The following is a 25,821-nucleotide window of genomic DNA, read 5'->3' as shown; positions in this document are numbered from 1 at the left end:
TTTGAGTGGACGTGTCCAGATAATATAAAGAACATTACACAGAGGCAGGAAGAGACGAAGTTTATGTTGTCATGCTGAAAAATACATCACTCGAAGATAAACTTCCTATCTCCACGCAACTGTGTAATATGCTCTAGTTATGTCAAGAACCACTCAGTTAGATAAAGAGAAATGGCAGTCCGTCATTACGTTAAGACATGAAGTATCTTAATTAATAAAAATGAAAAAAAAAAAAAAAAAAAACTTTTAATGCAGGGATGAGAATGAAAAATATTTTACAAGTCTGAAAAAATCCAGGGGTTTGGGGGCCGCAGGCACTAGGGCTGTAACGATACACCCAACTCACGATTCGATTCGTATCGCGATTTTTGACCCACGATTCGATACACCCACGATTTTTTTTAAATGCATTTTTAAAGTAGTAAATTTGACTTATTAACATTTACTTACTTACATTAACTATTTAATAACAAATAATTCAGACCACTGCAGAGAATGAGTAATATGTATGCAAAAATGAACAAATGTATATCCAAAGACTGTTTTATTTCTCAAAATAATACTGTTGAGCCGGAAGCTCTGTTTTTTTCGGTTCTGAAAAAGTCATTTTTCCAAATCGTGTAAATCCGTTAAGATTTTTTTTTTGGGGGGGTGGCTCTCTCACTGTCTCACTCTCATAGGGCCAATGATTTTCTGTGATCGCGGAAAACAGGTGGAAATTACGGAATTTTTATGGTGAAACATTGCTCGCGTGTCAAAATGTAACTGCCACAGAAGGCTTCCGCCCAAGCAGACATGCCTTCAGTGTTGCCAGATATTGCTAACGTTTTCCACCCCAAAATATGTTCAAAACCAGCCAAAAAGCACCTAAACCTGCCCAATCTGGCAACACTGCATGCCTTTCCGGTCAAGTGATTGTGATTGGCTTGTGGCACACCTAGCCAGCCAATGAGCTGCTTGTTTACAGATTCGCTCCCCGCGTCGCAACCAGAATGGCGACCGCTTAAAAGAAATGAATGCTCTGCCAGTGGCGAGTGTGGACGTTGCGTGACTCTCAGAAGATTGTTGCAGGTCGGCGAAAAAACGACTTACTAATAGATATAAAAAAAGTAATTTAAGTAAGTTTAAAATGTAATTTAAATAAAAAGTAAAGTATTCATAAATTGAAGTTTGGAAGCGCCTCTGTTTTTGGGCTGAAAAGTTTGAAAGGGTGTACCGCGATTCTGCCTTCTTGTATCGCGACATGGATCGTGGCTCTGCGTATCGCGATTTCGATACGCGTATTGTTACAGCCCTAGCAGGCACCCAGCGGGGCCCAGGGGGGCGGGAGCTAATGATTTTTGTTTTGTTTTTTTTTTGTTTTTGTTTTACCCCAAAACCATTAATTTTATCAGCAATAAGTTGCAATTTATTTGGAAATAAATTCCCCTTCTTGGTGGACTCCCAGGTGAAAATGATTAATATGGTACACGAGACTTGTTTTTAATCAATTCACATTTGATTTCAAAAAAATCAATGCACCTTTTAATATAAACGAGCTCTACAGTATTATATTTCTGCATTTTTGCTATTCATGTCTTTGAATACTCTAATCCTTTAAAATGAAGTGCAAACCAGAAAAAAGTTCTATCATATTATTCTCTGAAAGGGGTACAAAATATAATATATACGGTTGCTGATGTGACAAAGTACCGTATTCTTAAGTATTCTATCAAATTTATGTACTAGAAAACAACGAAATATCTTGGTAATTGTAAATATAATACTTTATACGCTCAACCGCACAAGAGTCGCCATTTTTAAAAGACCGTGACGTCAGCGCTACCCACTGCACTAGCGGAACTCTCCGAAATAGAGGAGATAAGCGTGTAATCATGGCGTCGGGCGCATCAAGTGAAAGCGACAGCTCTGTCGAATCGTACGAAGAGATCCCGCAAGACACACTGCAAGCAGGCTATGGCTTAGAAGGGTACCAGTTTGAACCTAGGAGAGGTACTCTCGACTCCGGTGATGAAATAAGAGAAGAAAGCTCGGATGATGGCGAGGATGAGACTGAAAACAGTTCTTTATTCCTGCACCTTTATCAATCTCCCTCGCTCGATCCTCTTCTTTCTTATCTACAGTGGTGCTTGAAAGTTTGTGAACCCTTTAGAATTTTCTATATTTCTGCATAAATATGACTTAAAACATCATCAGATTTTCACACAAGTCCTAAAAGTAGATAAAGAGAACCCAGTTAAACAAATGAGACAAAAAATATTATACTTGGTCATTTATTTATTGAGGAAAATGATCCAATATTACATATCTGTGAGTGGCAAAAGTATGTGAACCTTTGCTTTCAGTATCTGGTGTGACCCCCTTGTGCAGCAATAACTGCAACTAAACGTTTCCAGTAACTGTTGATCAGTCCTGCACACCGGCTTGGAGGAATTTTAGCCCGTTCCTCCGTACAGAACAGCTTCAACTCTGGGATGGTGGTGGGTTTCCTCACATGAACTGCTCGCTTCAGGTTCTTCCACAACATTTCGATTGGATTAAGGTCAGGACTTTGACTTGGCCATTCCAAAACATTAGCTTTATTCTTCTTTAACCATTCTTTAGTAGAACGACTTGTGTGCTTAGGGTCGTTGTCTTGCTGCATGACCCACCTTCTCTTGAGATCCAGTTCATGGACAGATGTCCTGACATTTTCCTTTAGAATTCTCTGGTATAGTTCAGAATTCATTGTTCCATCAGTGATGGCAAGCCGTCCTGGCCCAGATGCAGCAAAACAGGCCCAAACCATGATACTACCACCACCATGTTTCACAGATGGGATAAGGTTCTTATGCTGGAATGCAGTGTTTTCCTTTCTCCAAACATAACGCTTCTAATTTAAACCAAAAAGTTCTATTGTGGTTTCATCCGCCCACAAAACATTTTTCCGATAGCCTTCTGGCTTGTCCACATGATTTTTAGCAAACTGCAGATGAGCAGCAATGTTCTTTTTGGAAAGCAGTGGCTTTCTCCTTGCAACCCTGCCATGCACACCATTGTTGTTCAGTGTTCTCCTGATGGTGGACTCATGAACATTAACATTAGTCAATGTGAGAGAGGCCTTCAGTTGCTGAGAAGTTACCCTGGGGTCCTTTGTGACCTCGCCGACTATTACACGCCTTGCTCTTGGAGTGATCTTTGTTGGTCGACCACTCCTGGGGAGGGTAACAATGGTTTTGAATCTCCTCCATTTGTACACAATCTGTCTGACTGTGGATTGGTGGAGTCCAAACTCTTTAGAGATGGTTTTGTAACCTTTTCCAGCCTGATGAGCATCAACAATGCTTTTTCTGAGCTCCTCAGAAATCTCCTTTGTTCGTGCCATGATACACTTCCACAAACATGTGTTGTGAAGATCAGACTTTGATAGATCCCTGTTCTTTAAATAAAACAGGGCGCCCACTCACACCTGATTGTCATCCCACTGATTGAAAACACCTGACTCTAATTTCACCTTCAAATTAACTGCTAATCCTAGAGGTTCACATACTTTTGCCACTCACAGATATGTAATATTGGATCATTTTCCTGAATAAATAAATGACCAAGTATAATATTTTTGTCTCATTTGTTTAAATGGGTTCTCTTTATCTACTTTTAGGACTTATGTGAAAATCTGATGATGTTTTAGGTCATATTTACGGAGAAATATAGAAAATTCTAAAGGGTTCACAAACTTTCAAGCACCACTGTAGGACTTTTGCCATTGTCGATATGCTAAAATATCCCGCCTGAATACGTGTCTTTCCGATGTTACCAATGCGTATCGTCAGTGTGTCCGGTCGGTGAACGGCAATTGCAAGCCACGCGTGGAGAGCATGCGCACTTGTGTTTAGACACTGCACGTGATGGGATTTCCCAAAAATTCTACTGCAAATAAGTCGAACATTGTCGCAAAAGTGAATGTTAATTACGACATGTCGAAAGACTCGAGTGTGTTAACCCGGAGCCCACCAAGAATCAAGACGTTATAAGGTGACCACAGATCGTTATTAACCACACACCGCCCCGAAAATTTCTCAACGGGTTTACATCGAAGGTGAGTTCAAACTTTTGACTGGTACTGCATGTGAAAACTCAAGATGGATGGATGGATGGATGGATGGATGGTGTTATATGCTGATTGTTCAGGGAGATCCAGTACCACTTAAGTTTGGACACAGTTACCCATTCATAGTAATTTTGACTGGTACGATATATACGGTGTATACACACACACACACAGGGCGTTTCCAAAAAAAACTGATATTTCACAATCGAATAACTTTGCCAATTCTTGTTTAAATTGACCAAGTTTGTATGGAAATGGGTCAAACTTTTATGTTTCATGTTTATCTTTTTAGGTATAAAAATGCCATTCGCTGGAAAAGAAAAGGCGTTTTGTGCGTTAGAGTGCGCTCGGACACAGTCGAACAAGACTGTGCAGCGTGCATTTATGAGAGAATTCTCTAAAAACGCACTAACTGCAATGCAGATTTGGACACGGCACAAAAAGTTCAAAGAGGGGGGGCGTCGTGGCTCAGGTGGATAAGGCGCCATACCATAAATCCGGGGACCCGGGTTTGATTCCGACCCGAGGTCATTTCCCGATCCCTCCCCATCTCTCTCTCCTGCTCATTTCCTGTCTCTACACTGTCCTATCCAATAAAGGTGAAAAAGCCCCCAAAAAAATCTTTAAAAAAAAAAAGTTCAAAGAGGAAGGCTGTGTGCGTGTGTGCGTCTCAGGCGGCGCGCGTATTGAAAATTTGTGAAATCGTTTACGGAATCCACATCAGCGTTCTCCATGGGCGCTTTTAAAGTGGCGCACCGCCACGTTATAATTCTGGCCTGCCACCCTTCCCTTGCCCCCCCAAAAAAAACCACTAAAAAAAACCAAACACCCCCCCACCCACCCCCGTTTACTTCATCAGTATACACCAAATAAATCGTAAAGTATTCGCTTTATAATAATTTTGTAACTATTTAACATGCAGAAGACCATTAAACGAATGCATACGGGGCGACCTGAAGTGGCCACGCGATTGCAATCGAACCCCATCCGGCCGGCTGCATACAGATTGTGACCCAGAGCTGTGCAGCTTGAGGTCTATCCCTGCATTACACTACACCGCACCGCATTACACCATACTGACACATACTGTAGTAACGCTGGAAGCTACAAGCTGCAGCTAGCCAGCAGATAAATAACTTTGCGGGTGCACACGCAGGTTGCTTGTAGCGTTAATGTGCAACAGTTACGCTTATCTATCGTCTTTTCTGACCGTACACTGTTACAGTCATCATATAACAGCACACACAAGTTAAGTTCAGGTCTTTTATTTTACGTATCTGTGATTGTGCAGGCGAGAGCTGCCTTTTCCTGTCGCTTCCCTGTGGTTGTTTACTGCAGGACTTCCGGGTTCCTGGGTCAAAGGACCCGAACTACAGAGGCTGGGGTGGCTTTGTAGTGCCAGTCTCGGGCACGCGCACCAGCTCGTGCATGGATTGGACTGGGTTCACCCGATTAACATTAAAGGAACAGTCCACCGTACTTCCATAATGAAATATGCTCTTATCAGAATTGAGACGAGCTGCTCCGTACCTCTCTGAGCTTTGCGCGACCTCCCAGTCAGTCAGACGCAGTCAGACGCGCTGTCACTCCTGTTAGCAATGTAGCTAGGCTCAGTATGGCCAATGGTATTTTTTGGGGCTGTAGTTAGATGCGACCAAACTCTTCCGCGTTTTTCCTGTTTACATAGGTTTATATGACCAGTGACATGAAACAAGTTCAGTTACACAAATTGAAACGTAGCGATTTTCTATGCTATGGAAAGTCCGCACTATAATGACAGGCGTACTAACACCTTCTGCGCGCTTTGACAGCGCATTGATATCTGAGCTCCGTATCAATGCGCTGTCGAAGCGCGCAGAAAGTGTTAGTACGCCTGTCATTATAGTGCGGACTTTCCATAGCATAGAAAATCGCTACGTTTCAATTTGTGTAACTGAACTTGTTTCATATCACTGGTCACATAAACCTATGTAAACAGGAAAAACGCGGAAGAGTTTGGTCGCATCTAACTACAGCCCCAAAAAATACCATTGGCCATACTGAGCCTAGCTACATTGCTAACAGGAGTGACAGCGCGTCTGACTGACTGGGAGGTCGCGCAAAGCTCGGAGAGGTACGGAGCAGCTCGTCTCAATTCAGATAAGAGCATATTTCATTATGGAAGTACGGTGGACTGTTCCTTTAATTATGTGTATTGTTAAAAAAAAGTATGCATTTATTGTAATTGGGTTTTTTGTTTATGCATGGACGTTCATTTATTTTTCACACACACACGCAAAAATCTCATTAATTCAGGGATGCGCAACAGGCGTATCAGTCTCAACCGAAATGTCAAATGAGTCTCACACTGACAATAAAGATGATATGTACAGTAAGAACGGGCTCATTTTTTGTAAAATGATTTTAACAATGATTTAACATTTCCTATCCGTTTATTGGCCAGTTTCACTGTCAAAAAAAGCCCCAAGTCCGGCAGCTTGAATTTCTCATTCGAGTTTTGAGGAATAAATCGTATATTGCTCAACATGAAGCGTGTTCGGTTTCATTTCCCTAGACTATGTAGTTTCTGGGATATTTCTATCTCAAATAATATCAAATGTTTTGAAAACACCCTGTATACGTGATAAATGGAATGCTATGACAGCACTTCTCTGTGAGACCATGATGTGGAGATGACAACAACAGACACGTAACAAAGGTCTTTCATGTCTGTGCGTGCGCGGGTGTGTGCACGTGCGTTTTCTCACCATAGTGAGTACTCCCATAAGGCCAGTCGGGATGGGGTCCTGTTTGACCCTCTCTGCCACTAGATCAACTAGCAGCATCAGCATGTTGTAGATGCCCTCATGGATCTCCGTGCCCCACTTGTGCACCGCACTCGACATCAACAACTAAAGAGGAAAGAAGAGCTAGTGTGTGAGAGAGAAAGGAAAATGCAGGCAGAGCAAAAATGAAACCGAAAGGCTGTTTGTTTCGTGCGAGGTCATCCTTTGCTGACATTTTGACCACACCTTTTTGAAGGCCTCGGGCATACATCTGTCCATGAATCTCTTACAGTTCTCATCGGCATCAGCCAGGCCTGCCAGCCCAAAGAGAGAAAGAAAAAAAAGATTAGATCAGACGCTGCTTCCTGTGTCACACCCTCACACACACACGTACACTTGTCATACCCATTCTGGCGAGGCTGGCGGAGGCGATGAGACACTTCCCAAGCGACTCCTCTCTCTTGTATGGGATTGACCAGTGGTCGGTGAACACCCTGCTCTCCAGCTCATACAGGTTGGTGGTAGGAAACTCCATACTGCCCCCTGAACAGTTCCCATTCTCATCATTAGCCCTCTGAAACACACACAGCAAGACAGAAAGACCAAGATTGGTGTTTTAAGGTCATACAGGTCCAAATGATCACTTGGGGGCAAATTTATAGCTCAGAAATGTCATCACCTATGAACCTTTACTGCAGTCACATGCTGGATTTAGTTAAGGGTCAGTCCATGAAATGGGGTTACCAAAATGTGACCTAGAGGGAGTCACTTAAAACAATTTACAACTGAAAACAACTTTTATTTCCATGAAGCATTGACCATATAAGAAAATATAACATAGTTGTTAAGATAACTCCTGCTCTACAATGTATGATAAAATCCATAAATATTTACCCGGTTGCTAATGTAACAAGGACACGAACAAGCTTTTAAAAATAAAGGAAAAATATTGATAAAATCAATTTTTTGCTTTTATTTGCTTACTTTAAACATTAACACTGAATAAGAATTCATTAGAAATATTAGTTCAACATCATAAACACTGAAAATATGAAATACCAGTATTTCACAAACTTCATAAAATCTCTAAGATTTGAACAATAACAACAGTCATTAACAGGAAACCGTTTCATCCTATATGGGGTAAATGAGATTATTGAATTCATTACTTTACTTAGTCACACTTGTATCTGCACTTCTCTAGAGCACGTGTTGTGGTGTGTGAGATCCCGCGAGAAGTTCTCTCGCGTCAGTTCAGCTCACCTAGATTGAGTACATAGTGCCGCTTTTCCACTACAAACGCGGCTGAGTCGGGCTGAGCCGTGCCGTGCTGAGTCGAGCTGAGTGGGGCTGTTGGAGTTGCATTTCGACTACAACCGCGCTGAACCGTGCTGGCTGGAAGTGGGTGGACACATTGGGTGGAGTTAGCGAAAGTGGGTGGACGTCAGGTGATGTCGTTAAGCAGCGCAAACAGTGACATCAGTGATCTTTTAAGCGGTAGTCTCACAACCCGGATAGTAAACAATAAACATGGAGGACATGGAGTCGTTAGTGTTGCTGGTCTTGGTTCTGTGGCTTGTTGTCACCGACAACGCGGACAGATACTGGCAAGAGCGTATAGATGAGGCGAGGCGCATAAGGCTTCAGAAATTTTTGTAATTCGTAATTATTCTTCTTCCGGGTTTGCGGTGTTTACAGATCCCAGCGTGCTCGCGGGGCGTGTGTGGGCATGTGAGGACACTCCTCCTCACCAATCAGTGCACAGGGGAGTGTCTGCTCACGCCCCCAACCCCACTCAGCTCGGTTTGGCTCGCTTCAGCCCCACTCCAAAACGGTGCGAGTTTTAGGGGCTAAGCAGGGCTGAAACGAGCCGAGTCGTGCTGGTTTTTGGTAGTCGAAACGTGAGCCGTGTCGGGCTGAAGTGAGCTGAAGTGAGCTGAAAAAGGGTAGTGGAAAAGGGCCATAGGTCTCGCAGGTTGTGAACGAACCAGGAAGTGAGTGGACGCCAAGTTAGGATGTGAGAAAAAACATCGATAATTTCTTTTATTGCCGTTTGTTTAAATTTCTTTCTACCTACATCGTTTTATAGTATATTCTTCTTTATATTAAAAACATCAATCATGATTTCAACTCGTTTTATCATTTTTTACAAGCCTGGTTTCTAACGTAACACGGTAGGACATCACAATGTTGCGTTCACAACCTATTTTTAGTGGATGAATTCGAAGCTAAATAGTTTATAGAACCTTCTTAACTTTATTATGCGAGTGTAAAACTAAATTGCAAGTACCATGAAACTAATTTTATTGAAATTCTCAGAAAGTAATGAAGGTTTATTTAAGCTGAAAGTCAGCAAATATTCCATGTCACAAAAAACGCGTTATCCGTGTCCAGTCACAGGGGAAGAAAATGTTTCACGTTTCTTTATTTCAAAAGAAAACTTCATTTTTTTTATTTATTTTATTTCTTCAAACAATATTTATGGATAATCTGCTAAATATTTCTTTAAATCATGGAAATTAAAGATGAAATGTATGATGAGATGTAAACCCGGACCAATGAAAAGTAACATCATTTCATGGACTGACCCTTAACAGCCCTTAACTACTCGTGGAAAAACAGGCAGTGTTTGCTTGTGTAACCCCGTACCGCAGATATCCTTTCGTACAGGGAACATGCCGTATGTGTCGGAGTGACATGGCTGTATTTGTGTGGCGCTCTGTGCAGGAACGCGGCTTGCGTGCACACAGCTGTTGCTCCACGCTCAAACTTGCTGACTCCATGGCACTGCTACTCTTGGAAAAAAACAACACCGCTTCCTTCCAAGGGTGCCTTCACAAATATGGCGTTTAACCCGTTTGAATCGAATCCTGGTGCGTTTTACGGTCTGAGTGATGTGGGCTCAAAGCACGACCATGTGAACTCTAATGTGGTTCGACTGCAGCATGAAAGTAGCCTGGCAAGCCCGACTAAATGTGAATATTTAGTCTGGCCTCGATCCGTAGACATTTCCGAAGCGGGTAGGAGGAACAAACTGCTGTCTTTCAAACTGTCTCTGTGCGTATAGGCCAACGCTCTGACCAATCAGCGCAACAGTGACTGTGACGTAGTCAGAGCGACAGAAAGCAGTGGGGGAGGCCTTGAAATAAAGAATTTTTCAAAATGCGTATTAATTAATAAACAGGTTCTAGATATTAAGAAGTTTGGAGATAATGACCACAAGTTTGGAGTCTGTACCACATACACTCATTTTTTTTCAAGGGTTTGCTTAAACTGTTTTTGAGAGTTCTTATTTAGTGGTGTTTGGTGAAATAATTTCCCTTACATTTAAAATAACGGGAAAATAAGAAACAATCAAAAAGTAATGTTTCAAAGCTGTTTATTAATTCTTCGTACTGCACAAACTAGCCCCATCCTTTTGGCTACGAGCAGAGCCAGCTGGTAGATCAGACTTTTGCCATAGCCGGTCGGCAAAACAGCGAAAACGTCCTTCTTGAAAAGGAATGAGCGGAGAGCCTCTTCCTGCTCATGTTTCAACGAAAACTCCAAGTCTAATTCTTCTAAAACTGATTCCAAAGCGAGTCAAACGCGCGCTGCTCTCTAGCCGTAGCCATCTTTCCTGTTGCGCTTTCTCCAGCGTCGCGCAGCCTTGTCGTCACTCCTGCAAAAGCCCGCCCAAAGAATTCAAACAAAAACCTTGTGTTGTGATTGGCGGGCACGATTTGATGCCCGAGGTGTTTTTGTTTATATGGTGCGAGGCTAGACCCACTCGCTAGGCAAAAATATTTTTGGCCGCTAGGCGGGTGGGTCTAGTTTACTAGGCTAGCATGAAAGCAATTTGCAGGACTCGGCATTCACTTTTTAATCCACTCAGACAAGCAGCAGGATTTTCCCCTTGCCCTGACCATAACCTTGTTATTACTATGTAATTACAAGTTCAATGAAAGAAAACTGGTTAAGGGCAATTCCATGTAAATGTCAACCTCACCATGCAAAAATAAAGCAACATGTAATACATCAAAACCACTCCCAGAGATATCACCTAGGCCTGTATTTTACAGATGTGAATAAGTTGAACCAATTTGTAACCAACCTAATATGTCACTGTCAGTCTTTCTTTCTTATAATGTAAAACCCAAGCTAAAATCAACTTTGATCATGTACAATTCTATATTATTGCCACAAGCCACAGAAATGTATGCTAAAATCCGCAAAACAATCCTAAATATTATTTAAGAACTTTGATAGTTTTAGCTGATATTTAGAGTTTTTCAAAGGGTTATGGTGGTTAAATTGCTGATTTTCTAAACATATGCCATGTCTATTTCAGACGCGTCACATCCATAACGGAATTTCGTCACATCCATAACGCTGACTTTTCCTTCTGAAACTCTGCATGAAATACAAAATATTTTAAACAAAGATTTTTTAATATTCACCTTGGACCCCTCTATCAAACGGATATCTCCATTTCGACATTAGGTTTACAATTTCACAGAGTTTGATAAAAATGTACAGTCACCCAAGAAAAGTGATACTTTTTCTGTCACATCCATAACGCATCTTTTATTGGCATTTTCTGGCATGCCCTAGATGTACTATGGGAATTGTTCTTGTTCCATCACTTCTCCAGTATGGTACAGCCTTAAAATATGCAACACCTGTTTAAATACTGGGAGACAATAAAACATGCACTGGGTCATTTGTTGCCATTTTGAGTTCAAGTGTCACGTCCATAACGCTGGAATTGCTCTTAAAGTTTATCAACAAGAGTGCTCCGAGAGCACAATATCCCCCGCTGGCAACTGTGCCATAACTCTGGTAAAATGCAACTGAATTGAACGAACTTGCAATATGCGCATTACTGACAAATAACAAAGAATCCTGTTGCCAAGTTTCGTGAAATTCCTCAAAAATTGTGAGAGGAGTTGATTTCAGAAGGCGAATACCATAGACATATAAACAGATGCCGCATTGAGCTGGTGGCCCGTTGCTGGGATACGTCAGAGTGTCCGCCATATTTGATGTGGCAAATCTTCCCTGTAAACCAATGCAAGTAAATGGACTGAACTTCATAAAGCCCCTTTCCACAATAATATTTAACTCGATGCCTTTTATTCACCCGGCAGATTCGACCGTAACTGGATCCATTAACCACTTGCCCACAAAATAAGAAATTTTTCTTGTCCTTTTTTCAGTGAGGTAATATTTTCAAGATTGAAAATATGGTATTTGGTCTTCGAAAACAGCACGTCATTTAAAAATACACTGAGTATATCAATAAAAGATTTTTAAAGAATAAAAGTTCTATTTCTTTCACATATCTGACAGACATAACTCCCATTTGAAAAATCACTTTCATTATCCCTGTTGCTATCGTCAGTGAATTTCTGTCAGATGACCTGATAGACTCAGCCATTATGGATCTTTGGTAGTTATCGTGTGGAAGCAGGCTTTATCATTTTTGGGTGTCAACAGATAGAGTTGAAATAGATTAAGAGCGAAAAATCTATTTTGTTCACGAGAGAAGCCCACAGTTATTTTTAAAAAATGCTATCGTCAGTCTGTCAGTCAAATGCACCTGACGGTAGCAAAATTCAAGCCCTCACCACGCACATGTTGACTGACGCAAAGAGGAAATTCTCCTGCGCGTGATTTTTGTGACGGCAGACATTTACTTCCGGGCAAGACTTGGAGTTCTGACAGCTAGATTTCATCAAATAAATCAAGGTAAGATTTTCAGTCAGCTATCCTGACGATAGAAATTTTTGACGATAGGAACATTGAGAATATATTTGTGCATTCATATTTAAATTTTTCTGGAGGAAAACTATCGTAAGTTGAGAGAAATCGGAGCCGCTTGCGACCCTTTCAGCCGACAGGCCATTTCAATGTGTTATTTCCCCGCAAACGTGACACAGTCGTGTCTATCGTCACTGTTCTGACAATTATTGTTGATATTTCAATTTTGAAAGTAAATTTTAATCTTTTTTATTTCAATATTTTATTTTATTATTTGGTTCTAGTGATGAGGTATTTAATATTATTACTATGGCTGGGACATTAGCGTGTTAATTTCGATTAATTAATCACACATATCAACGCGTTAAAAAAAACAATGCATTTTAATCGCACACTATAACAGACGCGTCCTTCTGCATTAGAGCAGTGGAGAGTGGCATTACGTCTGATGGTGTACACAGCCTTCTGGAAACTCAAGGCCTCTGCATGCTCTTGCGACAAGGCTTTCACAGATAGCTTTTCGCAGACAGTTGTAATTTATCGTTGAGCGGGGAGTAATAGGCGTGCGCGATGTTATTCACCGCCACAACGCAAGGGAGTGCGAAGTCGCTAGGAGTAGTTGGTGGGTGTGGTTAGTGGAGTGTTTATCCTCCGGTTACTTATAATGACTAGAACTGGAGTCGTATAGATGTCCGTACTTCCTCAATCAACTTCGTGCTGCTCCATCTTCGCTCGTGTTTTTAAAAATGCCGGTCGTGAAAACAAAACAAACCGGGAAAGTAGGGAAGCGGAAGTGCGTGTACAGTGGATGTAGAGTGGACCAATCAGAGCCCTCTTGTCTGCGACGCTGTCTGCGAGGCTTCTGCGGTGGTCACAATTTTTGGGAGGTGCGCACAGAGCGTCTGCGAAGGTGGGGGCGCTACGCAGACACTGTCTGCGACGCTATCTGCGAGGACTGGGTTGTCAGCATAAATTGGCCTTCAGAAGTCGTCGTTTGGGATTTTACCTGTGGGGGCAGCACTAATGCGTGACGGAATACAGCCGGACGGAAACAGAAAAAGAACAGGAGAAGAACAACGCCGGTTTTCAAAGGACGCTGGTTTTTGGAAGGAGAGATGGAAGAAGTACAAGAAGCGGATGAGAACGTTTTAGTTGGCCCCATGCAGGCGATTAATTTCGATTAATTAATTTCAAAGGCTCTAATTAATTAGATTAAAATTTTTAATCGCGTCCCACCCCTAATTATTACTAAATTTGTCAGATTAATAACGTAAGAAACAGTTTTGTTGCTATTGTCATCTAGAGTGTCTATCGGAATATGATGGTAGACGTTAGTTTGTCTGTCAGATTTTGATGACAGAAACCGATGTGTTTCTATTGTCATTTAGCATGTCTGTCATGTCAGGCTTTTATTAATTAGTTACCAGGACTACTGTCCTAAAATTTACTGTGAGTGTCCAAGACCCCAAATGCTACTAGAAAAACTTAATAGAATGATCAAAATAATCAATTCAGCAATTTAAGGAGATGGGACTTAACTGGCCTCTGTTATGGTAGAATCTGCCACCCATTAAGACACACACGTATATATTTGGGAAACAAACAGGCATCAAAACAACACGTATAACTTTTAATGTGATGGTTATAAATAGTGTGCGAAATACCCTGTACACTGCAAACTAACGACAGATACGCGATAGATAGCTCAGGTAAGCTAATCAGTCAGCATACCGTAACAAGCTACCAAAACCTGAGGCCACAATAACCAACCTACAAGACTGAATATGATAAATGATGGAAATAGTGGAAAAACTGGAAACAGTGAATGAAAATAATTTACTGTTTATTTATTTATTGAGTCACCACACAGCCCTACTCTCGTTGAATAAAGTGAGCTGAATGACTGCCAAACTGAGTTCGGCCAGGTTCTAACGTCATACCAAAACAAAATACATCACTGATTCCTTCACATTCAGAAAGGTTAAAAACATTCATCATACGTTCAAAAACGTTCACCATAGTGTCGCACTGTATGATCTAATTCTCACTGCTTATAACTATACACCTCCCCAATGGAGATGAGCTGGGAAACTGAAGACTGACGGAACAGTAATGAAAAGTATTTTTCCAGTCTCACCTGTGAAAGGTAATCCCATGTGATCTCGTTTGGACGGTAAACCTGTTGGTACAGTTAAACGCAGCACATGAATGAGGCATCTTTATTCTCGGCTACTGTCTAGACGCTATACCAGAGACGGTTGAAGAATCTCCACTTTGCCACATCCAATATGGCGGCGAGGATGACGTATGATTCTACGCAGAATGCGGCGTCTATGTCTATGGCGAGTACCCTTCCTGGGACGGACGGACGGACAGAGAGACAGACATCGCTACGACATGATCCCCTTTCAGCCAGCGGGGGATAATAATAATTCTGAGGGAAGTTGGTTTCAGAAAGCAAGCACACCTTGATGAACTTGCAAAAGTACAAGTTTGTTAATAATCAATGACATAACTCTGGTAAAATTTGCCCAAATTAAACGAAATTTCAATATGCGTATATAACTGTCATATAACAAAGCCTTTTGCCAAGTTTGGTGAAATTCCTCCACACATTGTGAGAGCAATTGATTTCAGAAGCACGTACACCCTCATGAAATTGTCAAACAAGTTATTTAATCAAGGGTCAAAACTCTGGGAAAATTTTCACAAACGAAATTAAATCGCGATATGCGTATTACCGTCATATAACACGGCATTTTGCCAAGCTTCGAGAAATTCGTCCAAAAATTGTGAGAGGAGTTGATGTCAGAAGGCGAGCACACCTTCATGAAATTCTCAAAGTACAAGCTTGTTAATCAAGGGCTGTAACTCTGGTAAAATGTAACCGAATTGAACAAAATTACAACAGGCGTACGACCAACATACTGTATAACGATGCCTTTTGCCAAGTTTGGTGAAATTCCTCCAAAAATTGTGAGAGGAGTTGATTTCAGAAGGAAAACACACTCTCATGAAATTGTCAAATTACAATTTTGTTAAATCAAGGGCTGGAACTCTGGGAAAATGTGACCGAATTGAACGAAATTGCAGTATGTGTATTACCAACATATAACAAAGAATCCTGCCAAGTTTCGTGAAATTCCTCCAAAAATTGAGAGAGGAGTTGATTTCAGAAGGTGAGCACCCTTCCTGGGACGGACAGACGGAAATCGCCATGACATAATCCTCCTTCGGGCCTTTCGGCCAGCGGGGGATAAAAAGCAGATATAGTTATGATGATCATTATGCTTTCATGATTTTTAATTTTTCAATAAAGCTCAAACTTTAACTCTAACAATAAACAGAAATGATCCAGTGCCCCATTATGGTGTGTGTGTGTTGTTCTAACGCATGACCTGATCTGCAGTTTTAAGAGTTAGACTCAATCAAATTCAAAATTTCTGGAGGAAATAAAGCTAAATCTTGATTAATCCAGTAAAACGTGAAGTATAAATTAAATTTATGAAAAACAAACTGTAAGTGAGTTCAATATGGTCATAAAATACCCACAAAATATTTTAGGATAAATGTGTTGATGTGAACCATACATGTGTTATTTACCAGCTGGGAGGTCCGTATGGTGAAATACCGTGACCGAGGTCTTGAAAGTACTGAGCGAGGCCCTCTGGGCCGAGGTCAGTATTCAAGGCCGAGGTCACGGTGTTTCACCATACGGACCGATCCTAAGCTGGTAAATAATATATTTATTTTTTTTCTTTACCAAATTCTAACAGAAAACGAGAGCGCCCGAAAGGGAAACGGAGGCAAGGTGAGCCGCCATTTTGAATCCTCATTCACGGCTGTAATGCAAATTGCTTCCTCCTCGGTATACAAGTGCACTTCCATGGCAGGAAAAAACTACATTTTGCTGCCTATGTAGTCCCCTATTTATACAAATAGGAGTCATTCAGGATTCAGCCATGTTTTTGCTCGGCGTTAGCAACAGTTACAGGTTTTTAGCTTTCTCCTGAAATGTTTCTTTTATTTCTTCTTCCTCAGGGTAGTAAAACTCGCTTTCGCTGTGAACACTGTCGTTATCGCTATCCATGCTGTAAAATTAATGCTATTTTCCTGAGAAATGCAAAAATAAATGTTGACAAAAATTGCTCCCATGTTGTTTGTTGTTGTGAACAAGTGAGTTGTCAGAGGTTTGTAACTGGGGTCCGTACCGTAGGATATGGACCTGCTCGCCAACCAATCAGAGCACAGGATTTGATGTAAACCGGACCGCGAAAAAAAAAAAAAAAATACAACGAATGTCTGAATGAAATGAAGATTCACTGCAGATATTTATTTCATTGAGGTATTTGATTGCAGTTTCTCCGATTTCAAGGAATTCAAAGTCTAATAATCTATAATTAGATATTACGACGTGGTGATTTTTACACACACACACACACACACACACACACACACACACACACACACACACACACACACACACACCTGCTGTACTCTGCTTCCCCAGGATTTCGTAAACATCAAGCCAGCCGGATCACTGAGGGGAATGAACTAGTTCTGTTGGAACTTTAATGATGTAACTCTTGAAAGCTTACTACAAAAATGCTGATTTTCAACAAAATAATCCACTCATCCCGTCAGACAGGCAGATGTGGATTTGACTTGTCTGGACCAAACATTTGGTTGTCCCGGTCAGTCGGACTACCATTAATGTCGAACTCTGATTTGATCTTCAAAATCAACACGACTGCAGGATGTGAATATAACATGCTGGCTAATATGAGTTGCAGGCAGTGTTTTTTTTTTGGTAGGTGTGAGCTGTCCAAATGAGCCACGAGGCACAAACTGAGCCAAATGCCATCCACAGAAATGCCATGTGTTCTGGATATTTGGAACAAGAAGAGAAAATAAACAGTGAGCGTGTGCACAGAATGTTCTAATCATTTAGATGAGTATTTATGAAGATTTGTGCGTGAGGCTGACGAAGCTCTGAGCTGCTCGGAGGACTGTGCTGAATTTTCGCAAATAACAAACGTCAGTGGGCGCTTTTTTGGAGAGATAATATTAACTCTTTAAATGTTGTTTTTCACAGTTCAGCACCCTCGGTCTGTTCGTGCTGAGCTTATTCCAATGTAGCAGTTGCACTCACTGCAAAATTAAAACAGAAATACTAGTCTGAAATACTCGTTACTTCCATGTAAGAAAATTATATGCATGTGAAATGTTTTCTTGTGAGACCAAAACATACAAACACACCTGGAAAGAAAAAAAAAAAAAAAGTCTGAGGAAAATTCCACCCTGAAATACATGAAACAGATGGATATTTATACATGCTTCGTGATCGTGATGCTCATTTTTTGGTGTGATGCTGCATTTTGTGTTATTCTTGTGAGAAGTCACTGATCGCATGCTACACGTGTCCAGTGTGATGAGAAATCCGGTGTAGAATTCGGGGAGACAAAGAAGCCGTTTGATTTGTTACCCAAAATCCAACGACACTGGCAAAGCCAAAATAATTGCAGGAAACCTGAAATAAAGAAAATCAAAATTAATTCGCACATTCTTCAGAAATGTGCAGGTCCTTACATAACCTCAGGTAAATACCGTCTGTCAATCATAATCTATTAGGCTTCTCAGATATCGTCGAGGCTTTTCCGGGGAGGGGGGGGGATGAAACAAAAACAAAACCCGACCCTGGCAAACAAGTTTAACAAAAACAGTATTTATCAAGTAGGGGTCGACCGATAATCGGCCTGGCCGATATATCGGGCCGATATTCTGCATTTTTAGGGTTATTGGTATCGGCCATAATTTCCACCGATATGCCGATAACATGCCTTTTTGCAGCCATTTTGTTCCTAACACGACTGTCACTGCACGTCCTTTCCTGCACTCGCCTCTCCGAGTTCAAGAACACGGTCCCGCCCACCACAACATCTGATTTGTTTGGCACAAGAGATATAGCCAATCGACACGCTGTGAACTGTTTCAAGGCAGCCGTATGGGCACTCGGGCAGAAGCAGATCCCACTTCAAGGTAAGGACACGCTGCTTTTGCCGCAATAAGTCACAAACACACAAGTTGCAAAAGCACAACATTATATGTTTACATTCTTCATCTACTACTCGTTAAAATTGTCCATTTGCATCTGTGTAGCCGGGCAAACTTAGCTTACGGAAGGAAGCACTTGAATTAGCCTACAACCAACTAGTCTCGCTGAAACCACATGTAATGCTTCCTTCACTACAATATCTCATCTCATCTCATTATCTCTAGCCGCTTTATCCTTCTACAGGGTCGCAGGCAAGCTGGAGCCTATCCCAGCTGACTACGGGCGAAAGGCAGGGTACACCCTGGACAAGTCGCCAGGTCATCACAGGGCTGACACACAGACAACCATTCACACCTACGGTCAATTTAGAGTCACCAGTTAACCTAACCTGCATGTCTTTGGACTGTGGGGGAAACCGGAGCACCCGGAGGAAACCCACGCGGACACGGGGAGAACATGCAAACTCCGCACAGAAAGGCCCTTGCCGGCCACGGGGCTCGAACCCAGGACCTTCTTGCTGTGAGGCGACAGCGCTAACCACTACACCACCGTGCCGCCCTCACTACAATATAATCCTCCTAAATTGGGAATATTAGGCTTGGGCATTAAAAGCATAAGAATGTAGATGGTTACTTGTTAAGTTGTTACATAATAGGGAGTGATGGCCTACTTTATGTTTGATTTTACTTTTTAAAAAATGCTGCAGGCAGCTCCCTACACTTGATTTGTTATTTAAAAACTACTTGAAGTTGGTAAGTCTTACTTAGTTCTTAGTGTAAAAGAATCCAGAGTGTATTTTCATTTATTTTCCACTGAAAATGGTGAGCTGTAATATAGCAGGGAGTGATTTATTTTTTTATTGGTGAATATTTTATTACTATTTTATTTCTCATTTTATTCTAACTAATGTTTGACTTTATTGTACAAATGCTGCTGGCATCTCCCTGCACAAAATTTCATGTTCAATTTTACAATTAAACATACACTTCATGGATATGAAGGTCTGTGTCAGTGTGTGCTATGTTTAATTTCATGTGAATTATAATGTTTACATTTATCGGTTGCACATATCGGTTATCGGCATCCCAATTCCATAATAATCGGTATTGGTGTCAGCCCTGAAAAAAAACATATCGGTAGATCCCTATTATCAAGTCGGGGAAAAAGCGCAAAAAGGCTACGAGAAAAATTCAGTAGCTGACTGCACGTCTGTAAAGCAACGTTAACTAAAAACATTCGGACTTATGATCATGAAAAGCAAGCAAGAAAGAATGAGCTTTTGCTGTGGTTACCTCTGACTACAAAAAAAAATAAAAATAAAAAAACGGGAAGAGAAAAGGAACAAATGCTGCTTCAACACAGACAACGCAGCTTCCGCGAAAACGTGCGCAGCTTTCTGATTTACTGTTTTCTTCTCATACTTCCTATGTTTCATGGACTGTAACGGCATTTGCTTATTTAGTAATTTTAATACAGAATTTACTCTGATGAAATTATTCAGACACTCCAACGCCCCCCCTTAAAAAAAAAAATCGGATCGGCACGATTCAGCCGTGAAAAAGGTGGCATCCGCCAAAAGGCGCGCCGTTTGCATCCCTGTGTAAACTCATAGGTTAACCGACTTTAACCGGCTAATGAGGCTCGGTGGTCGGTCAAGATTTTTTTTTTAGTTTTCGCCATCCCTAATCCAGGCACCTCGCGAACTTTACTCTGTTGTACGTAGGTTTGTTTCAACACACCCACAAAATACAAACTAGGTGCAGGATCAGTGAGGAGTCTCCTTCAGGTGCGGTGACGCGCTGAAGAGCTCAAAGCTCAGGGCAATGACAGGAACGTCTCCAACACCAGTTAGTCTCGTCCTTCTGGTTAGTCATTTGCATACATCAAATACACACTTCAAACAGGAAGGACGCTGCTGAAGGGAAAAAAAAAAAAATTATATATTACAATGACCTTGACCATGTTTTGAGCAATTCCCAAACCTCATCAGTTCATCTGGTTACAGTGACAAGTCCATATGCATCCTTCCTGAGATGTCACGCAAGGGGAATCTCGGACAGACAGACGGAAAGCACAAAAAAAAGGACTTTTAATGCCTTCTAGACATGTAAGGATTCACCCAATTCATGATTCGACTCACAATTCCGTTTAATTAAATGAAGAAAATCTTATTACACAAAAAAAGCCAACATGTATATTTTCCTATTCATCATCAACTTAAATATTCCTTTAACTAAATAAAATAAACTTTTTCCCCCCATTTTCTTATTCACCAACAATAATTTACCCATATCTGTCAAGGTTGGGGTAAAATATAACAGCCTACCGGTATTAACTAACATATTCCTTTTATTTAAAGCAAAAGCATAAGAAATGGGCCTTAAACTTTTATGAACATTTGTACAAACTCGATTTTCTTCCCTTTTCTGTAGCTTTCAGCAGCTTGTAAAAAGAGCTCCAATTTCTTGTTAATTTGTACAATCAAATCACACAGTTTTTTTTCCCCCCAATTTCAATCTGTTTGTGTGTGTGTGTGTGTGTGTGTGTGTGTGTGTGTAGAAGAAACCTTTATTGGTCACATGCACACTTCAAGCACAGTGAAATTCATCCTCTGCATTTAACCCATCTGAAGCAGTGAACACACGCGCACACACACACACACACACACACCCAGAGCAGTGGGCAGCCACACACAGCACCCAGGGAGCAGTCAGGGGTTCAGTACCTTGCTCAAGGGCACCTCAGCCCAAGGCCGCCCCACGTCAACCTAAATGCATGTCTTTGGACTGTGGGGGAAACCGGAGCACCCGGAGGAAACCCACACAGACACGGGGAGAACATGCAAACTCCACACAGAAAGGCCCTCGCCGGCCGCTGGGTTCAAACCCACAACCTTCTTGCTGTGAGGTGACTGTGCTAACCACTACACCACCGTGTATGTGCATGTTGCAAAAAAAAAAAAAAAAAAGAGCTGTGCTACTTCTGCCTCCTCTAAAGTCACATGTATTCCCACTATTGTATGTTATCGCATAGTCTGCCATCTAAACAAAGCTTTTGGGATAATAATCGCGATTCATTTCTGGCTCAGCCTTTGGCTGAAGCCTATAGAGGCACCTGTCTGTAAGTGTATGATTCACAGAGTTCGAGCATGTTTAAGAATGTAATTGGTGTGCCAGCCTCAGGCAGCAATTCCACAGTCGTGGTGTGGCACCACCACGTACTGACTGACTACGTAAGTGCCATGTTACATAACCTCAATTCCATGGATTAAAGCAAAAAAAAAAAAATTATCTGACTGAAAATTTACTGGGGTTATGGGTGGATTTCGATGAAATTCTACAGGGGGTGGGGGTTATGGGTGGATTTCGATGAAATTCTGAGAATGGTTAACTTGGACTACGTTCAGACTGCACCCTGAAACGACCCATATCTGATTTTTTTGCCCATATGCGACCTGTATCCGATTTGTTATTGACAATCTGAACGACACCGATCCGATTTTTTTCACATGCGACCCAGGCCGCTTGGATATGTGGTCCTAAATCCGATGCATATCCGATATTTTCACATGCGACTGCAGTCTGACCGGACAGGTCGCATTCATGCGACCTACACGTCATCAACAAGAGACAAACGCCACTATTCTGCGTTGGCTAATCCCGCCTCTTTGGTGGAAAACAACAACAGTTGTACAGTTTTCAGAATTTAAATAGACTTTTATAGAATTGATCAAGCTAATGGTGGATTTGGTAGGGACCTGGATGTTGATCTGTTAGCCTGATTAAATAAAACAGTTTCTATAACTGATTTATAACTTAAACCATCCTGCATTACAAGATAAGATTGTTCTGGAAATTTCCAGTAATTTGACACCTTCGGTCTCATTAGTCTGCTGCCCACATTAATCAGATTATTGTGTGAGTTCCGCCGCCGCCACAAAAACCACATCGCCAGGTCTCGCCTCATCTCCTCTCCATCGCAAACTGCACTGGTGTTTCTGCACCTTGAGCCAGCGCTGAGAGAAGTTGCAGAATTCAGCTGGCTATAAACAATCTAAATAAATATTTATAAAAATGTAGAAAAAGATTATTAATATGACGAAATAAACATGTGCAAATTATTAAGCCTGAATTAAGAGTTTGGTAATACAGCGGCCGTATCCCAAATGACTGCCTACTGAAGCTCGAGTGCACTATATAGAGTTTAAAAATCCATTACTTCCGAGTAACATGTAGTGCACTTATATAGAAATTAGAGAGACATTTAGGAGTCAACCCTCGTTACCAGGCTACACGTTTTCATTTCAGTTCAGAAACAAAAACACACACGAGACCTCACACTTTAACACTAACCAGATAATTAAACAAACAAACAAACAAACAAAAAAAGAAATCATTAAACATAAAGAGTGTGCTTTTTTTTTGTTTACGTATTACGTAGATGTGCTTATTACGTGTCAATTTGCGCATGCGGGACACTTTTGGGTCGTTTTCCGTTCATATTGGAGATCGCATACAAGTCTCATATAATTGGTAATGTGAACGGCCTAACAAAAAAATCGGATTTCACAACAAATCGGATATGGGTTGTTTCAGGTTGCAGTCTGAACGTAGTGTTAGAACTGATAACTTTATTATCAATTAATTAATGGATTAATATATTCAATTTATTGCACTCTCTTTCCATTGCTTCCGTATATTTTTTTTTGTGGCAAACCACACAAATGCAAGCGCCTGGAATGTTTAGTTTTTTGCACCATGAACTAAATGGCTTTCCGTTTTCACCTATTTCGTACAGCCAAGCCCACCTCCACTTGTTTTACACCTTTATCGATGGCAGACACATCAGTGCCTTCTTTCATGTAAAGCGCATCCATGCTGCCGAAAAAGAAAGCAGAATGGCATGCTCCTCTGTGCTCGACGTCTCATCTCATCTCATTATCTCTAGCCGCTTTATCCTGTTCTACAGGGTCGCAGGCAAGCTGGAGCCTATCCCAGCTGACTACGGGCGAAAGGCGGGGTACACCCTGGACAAGTCGCCAGGTCATCACAGGGCTGACACATAGACACAGACAACCATTCACACTCACATTCACACCTACGGTCAATTTAGAGTCACCAGTTAACCTAACCTGCATGTCTTTGGACTGTGGGGGAAACCGGAGCACCCGGAGGAAACCCACGCGGACACGGGGAGAACATGCAAACTCCACACAGAAAGGCCCTCGCCGGCCACGAGGCTCGAACCCAGGACCTTCTTGCTGTGAGGCGACAGCGCTAACCACTACACCACCGTGCCGCCTGTGCTCGACGTCAATATAGAAAAAAGTTTGGATCTTCGCTTAAATTAAAATAAAAATTATAATTTGACCTTACTTTGTGTTGAATTGTTTTTGAAGTCGTATTCAAGATTTTATTAAGAGAAATATTGTGGCCAACACGAGTGTTAAGTTACCTAAAAGATCGCGTGAAGTTGGCTGCTATCTACTTTGCGTTCGTTCTCATTTTCCTCCATCATTTCATAGGCCAGAAACCGATGTTTTGACGTAATTTAACTTAGTAGGCTATGATTATTATTTAACCGTAATCTTCTAGACATTTTGACTGTTTGGGGCATTGAACGCTGGTGTATGATTTTCAGGGAATAAAGTTTAGCGCATGTCGGAACATCATTGCGCTCGCAGCCTCCAACTCCTCAAACGTCCTTTAAATTGCGATATAACGTAGGCTATAAGGCACGGTTCTAACATACCTTACACATTGGCCTAACGAAAATAATAATTGTTGGGGCGTCTGCTGATTTGTTAGCTATAAATTTAGGTCTAATTACTTCTGACAGTCTGCAAGCATTGCACCGTCGGGTCTTCAAGTCTGGCTGAAGCAGAGGAGCGGGCTTTCCGGGGTTTATTTTTCCGTTTTTTTTTTACATGCTCTATTTCTATATGTCCAGGTTTGAACTGAGTCATTTTGGCAAGATTTAATTTAATACAAAACAGAAATGGTCAGACACAAGCACGCCAAGCACATGGGAATGTATTTTGCCAATTTTGACAGCGCATGTTTTTTTAATGCCGCACCGTAGACAGCGAACGTTTAAACATGATCAAACGTAGGAAATGAACGACACAAAGCATGGCTCAAAAACAAAACAGTTAAATAAACCCTGCTGATAGTTGATGGTGTTGCAACACATCAGTGTTATAACCCAATCTCTACCCAACCACCCGGCATTTTAATTCTCCTCGGATCAGCACCGACCTCACATTTGGCCTTGGGAGAGTTCAGTTGACGGAAATCCGTCACACGACGGAAAACTTTAATCCATGCAATTCTCCTCCGTGGCTGAGCAGTCGAGAGTGCTGTCCAGGAAAGAACACTGGTTCGAATCCTGGCGTCGACGTAAAAGGCTGAGCTCAAACTAGAAACCTGTGCAGGTCTATCGATTCGATCGAAATAAATTTGTATTGCGATTTATTGCCGAACTAGCAGGTTACCGTCGTTGCCCAGGTTTTGCAAAATTCTGGGTTGCCCCTAGTCTGGCTAACGCGACTTCAAAGCTCTGCGAGCATTTGGTCTGGCAAAGATATTAAGCCCAACCGTTTCCCACAGTGCGTGGTTGACCCACCTCCCTGAAATGCCTCAGTTTGCTACTGGTTGAAGCCAGAAAAGGCTGTGACGAAGCTTAAACCAATCACATCACTCTTTCCTCTGACGTATGTGACGCGACGGGGCTAACTGGTAGATTAAACTCTTACCGAAGCCGGTCGGGAGCAAGGCGAAAACGTCCTTCCTTTCAATAAATACCTCCAGGGCTGCTCTTTGCTCCGTTTTCAATGAGAACTTGCTCCATGTTCGTAATGTTTCTAGTGAATGAAGCGCTTCCGACATAGATTCTGTAAACAATCTATGGCTTCCGGTCGCAGTTCTACTACGTCACTGCCTTGAACACGCCTCTACCCAGGGCCATTGGAGATGCTCAAAGTTGATTGGCTCCCGATTTTTCGGGAGCTTGGAAGAGCTGTAGATAGCTTGCCTGGCCAGACTAAGCTCGCAACAAGCCCTCGTGTTGCGTCACGCTTAGGATGGGCGGGCCCAGGCTAGGTTGCCCCCAGACTTTCATGTCAAATTTGGTGAAGATCAGTCAAGAAATGGTGATGTTAACCCATGACA

The 25,821-nt window shown here is 41.7% G+C and overlaps 1 protein-coding gene across 3 annotated transcripts in view; it reads right to left on the bottom strand.

The window, feature by feature from the left end:
• The window catches only part of usp24 (ubiquitin specific peptidase 24), a 278,284-nt gene that overhangs the window by 166,602 nt on the left and 85,861 nt on the right, over positions 1-25,821 (bottom strand). For all 3 annotated transcript variants that reach the window (XM_060917596.1, XM_060917597.1, XM_060917598.1), the window contains exons 2-4: positions 7,261-7,429; positions 7,102-7,169; positions 6,838-6,981 (exon numbers count right to left, since the gene is read on the bottom strand). In XM_060917596.1, coding sequence (XP_060773579.1) covers positions 6,838-6,981; positions 7,102-7,169; positions 7,261-7,429 — 381 coding nt within the window. The remainder of the gene's footprint in view (positions 1-6,837; positions 6,982-7,101; positions 7,170-7,260; positions 7,430-25,821) is intronic.

This window comes from Neoarius graeffei, chromosome 3 (genome assembly GCF_027579695.1).
Source record: "Neoarius graeffei isolate fNeoGra1 chromosome 3, fNeoGra1.pri, whole genome shotgun sequence".
Lineage (NCBI taxonomy): Eukaryota > Metazoa > Chordata > Actinopteri > Siluriformes > Ariidae > Neoarius > Neoarius graeffei.
The sequence above is the reverse complement of the archived record's forward strand: the minus strand, read 5'-3'. Positions and strand labels throughout refer to the sequence as shown.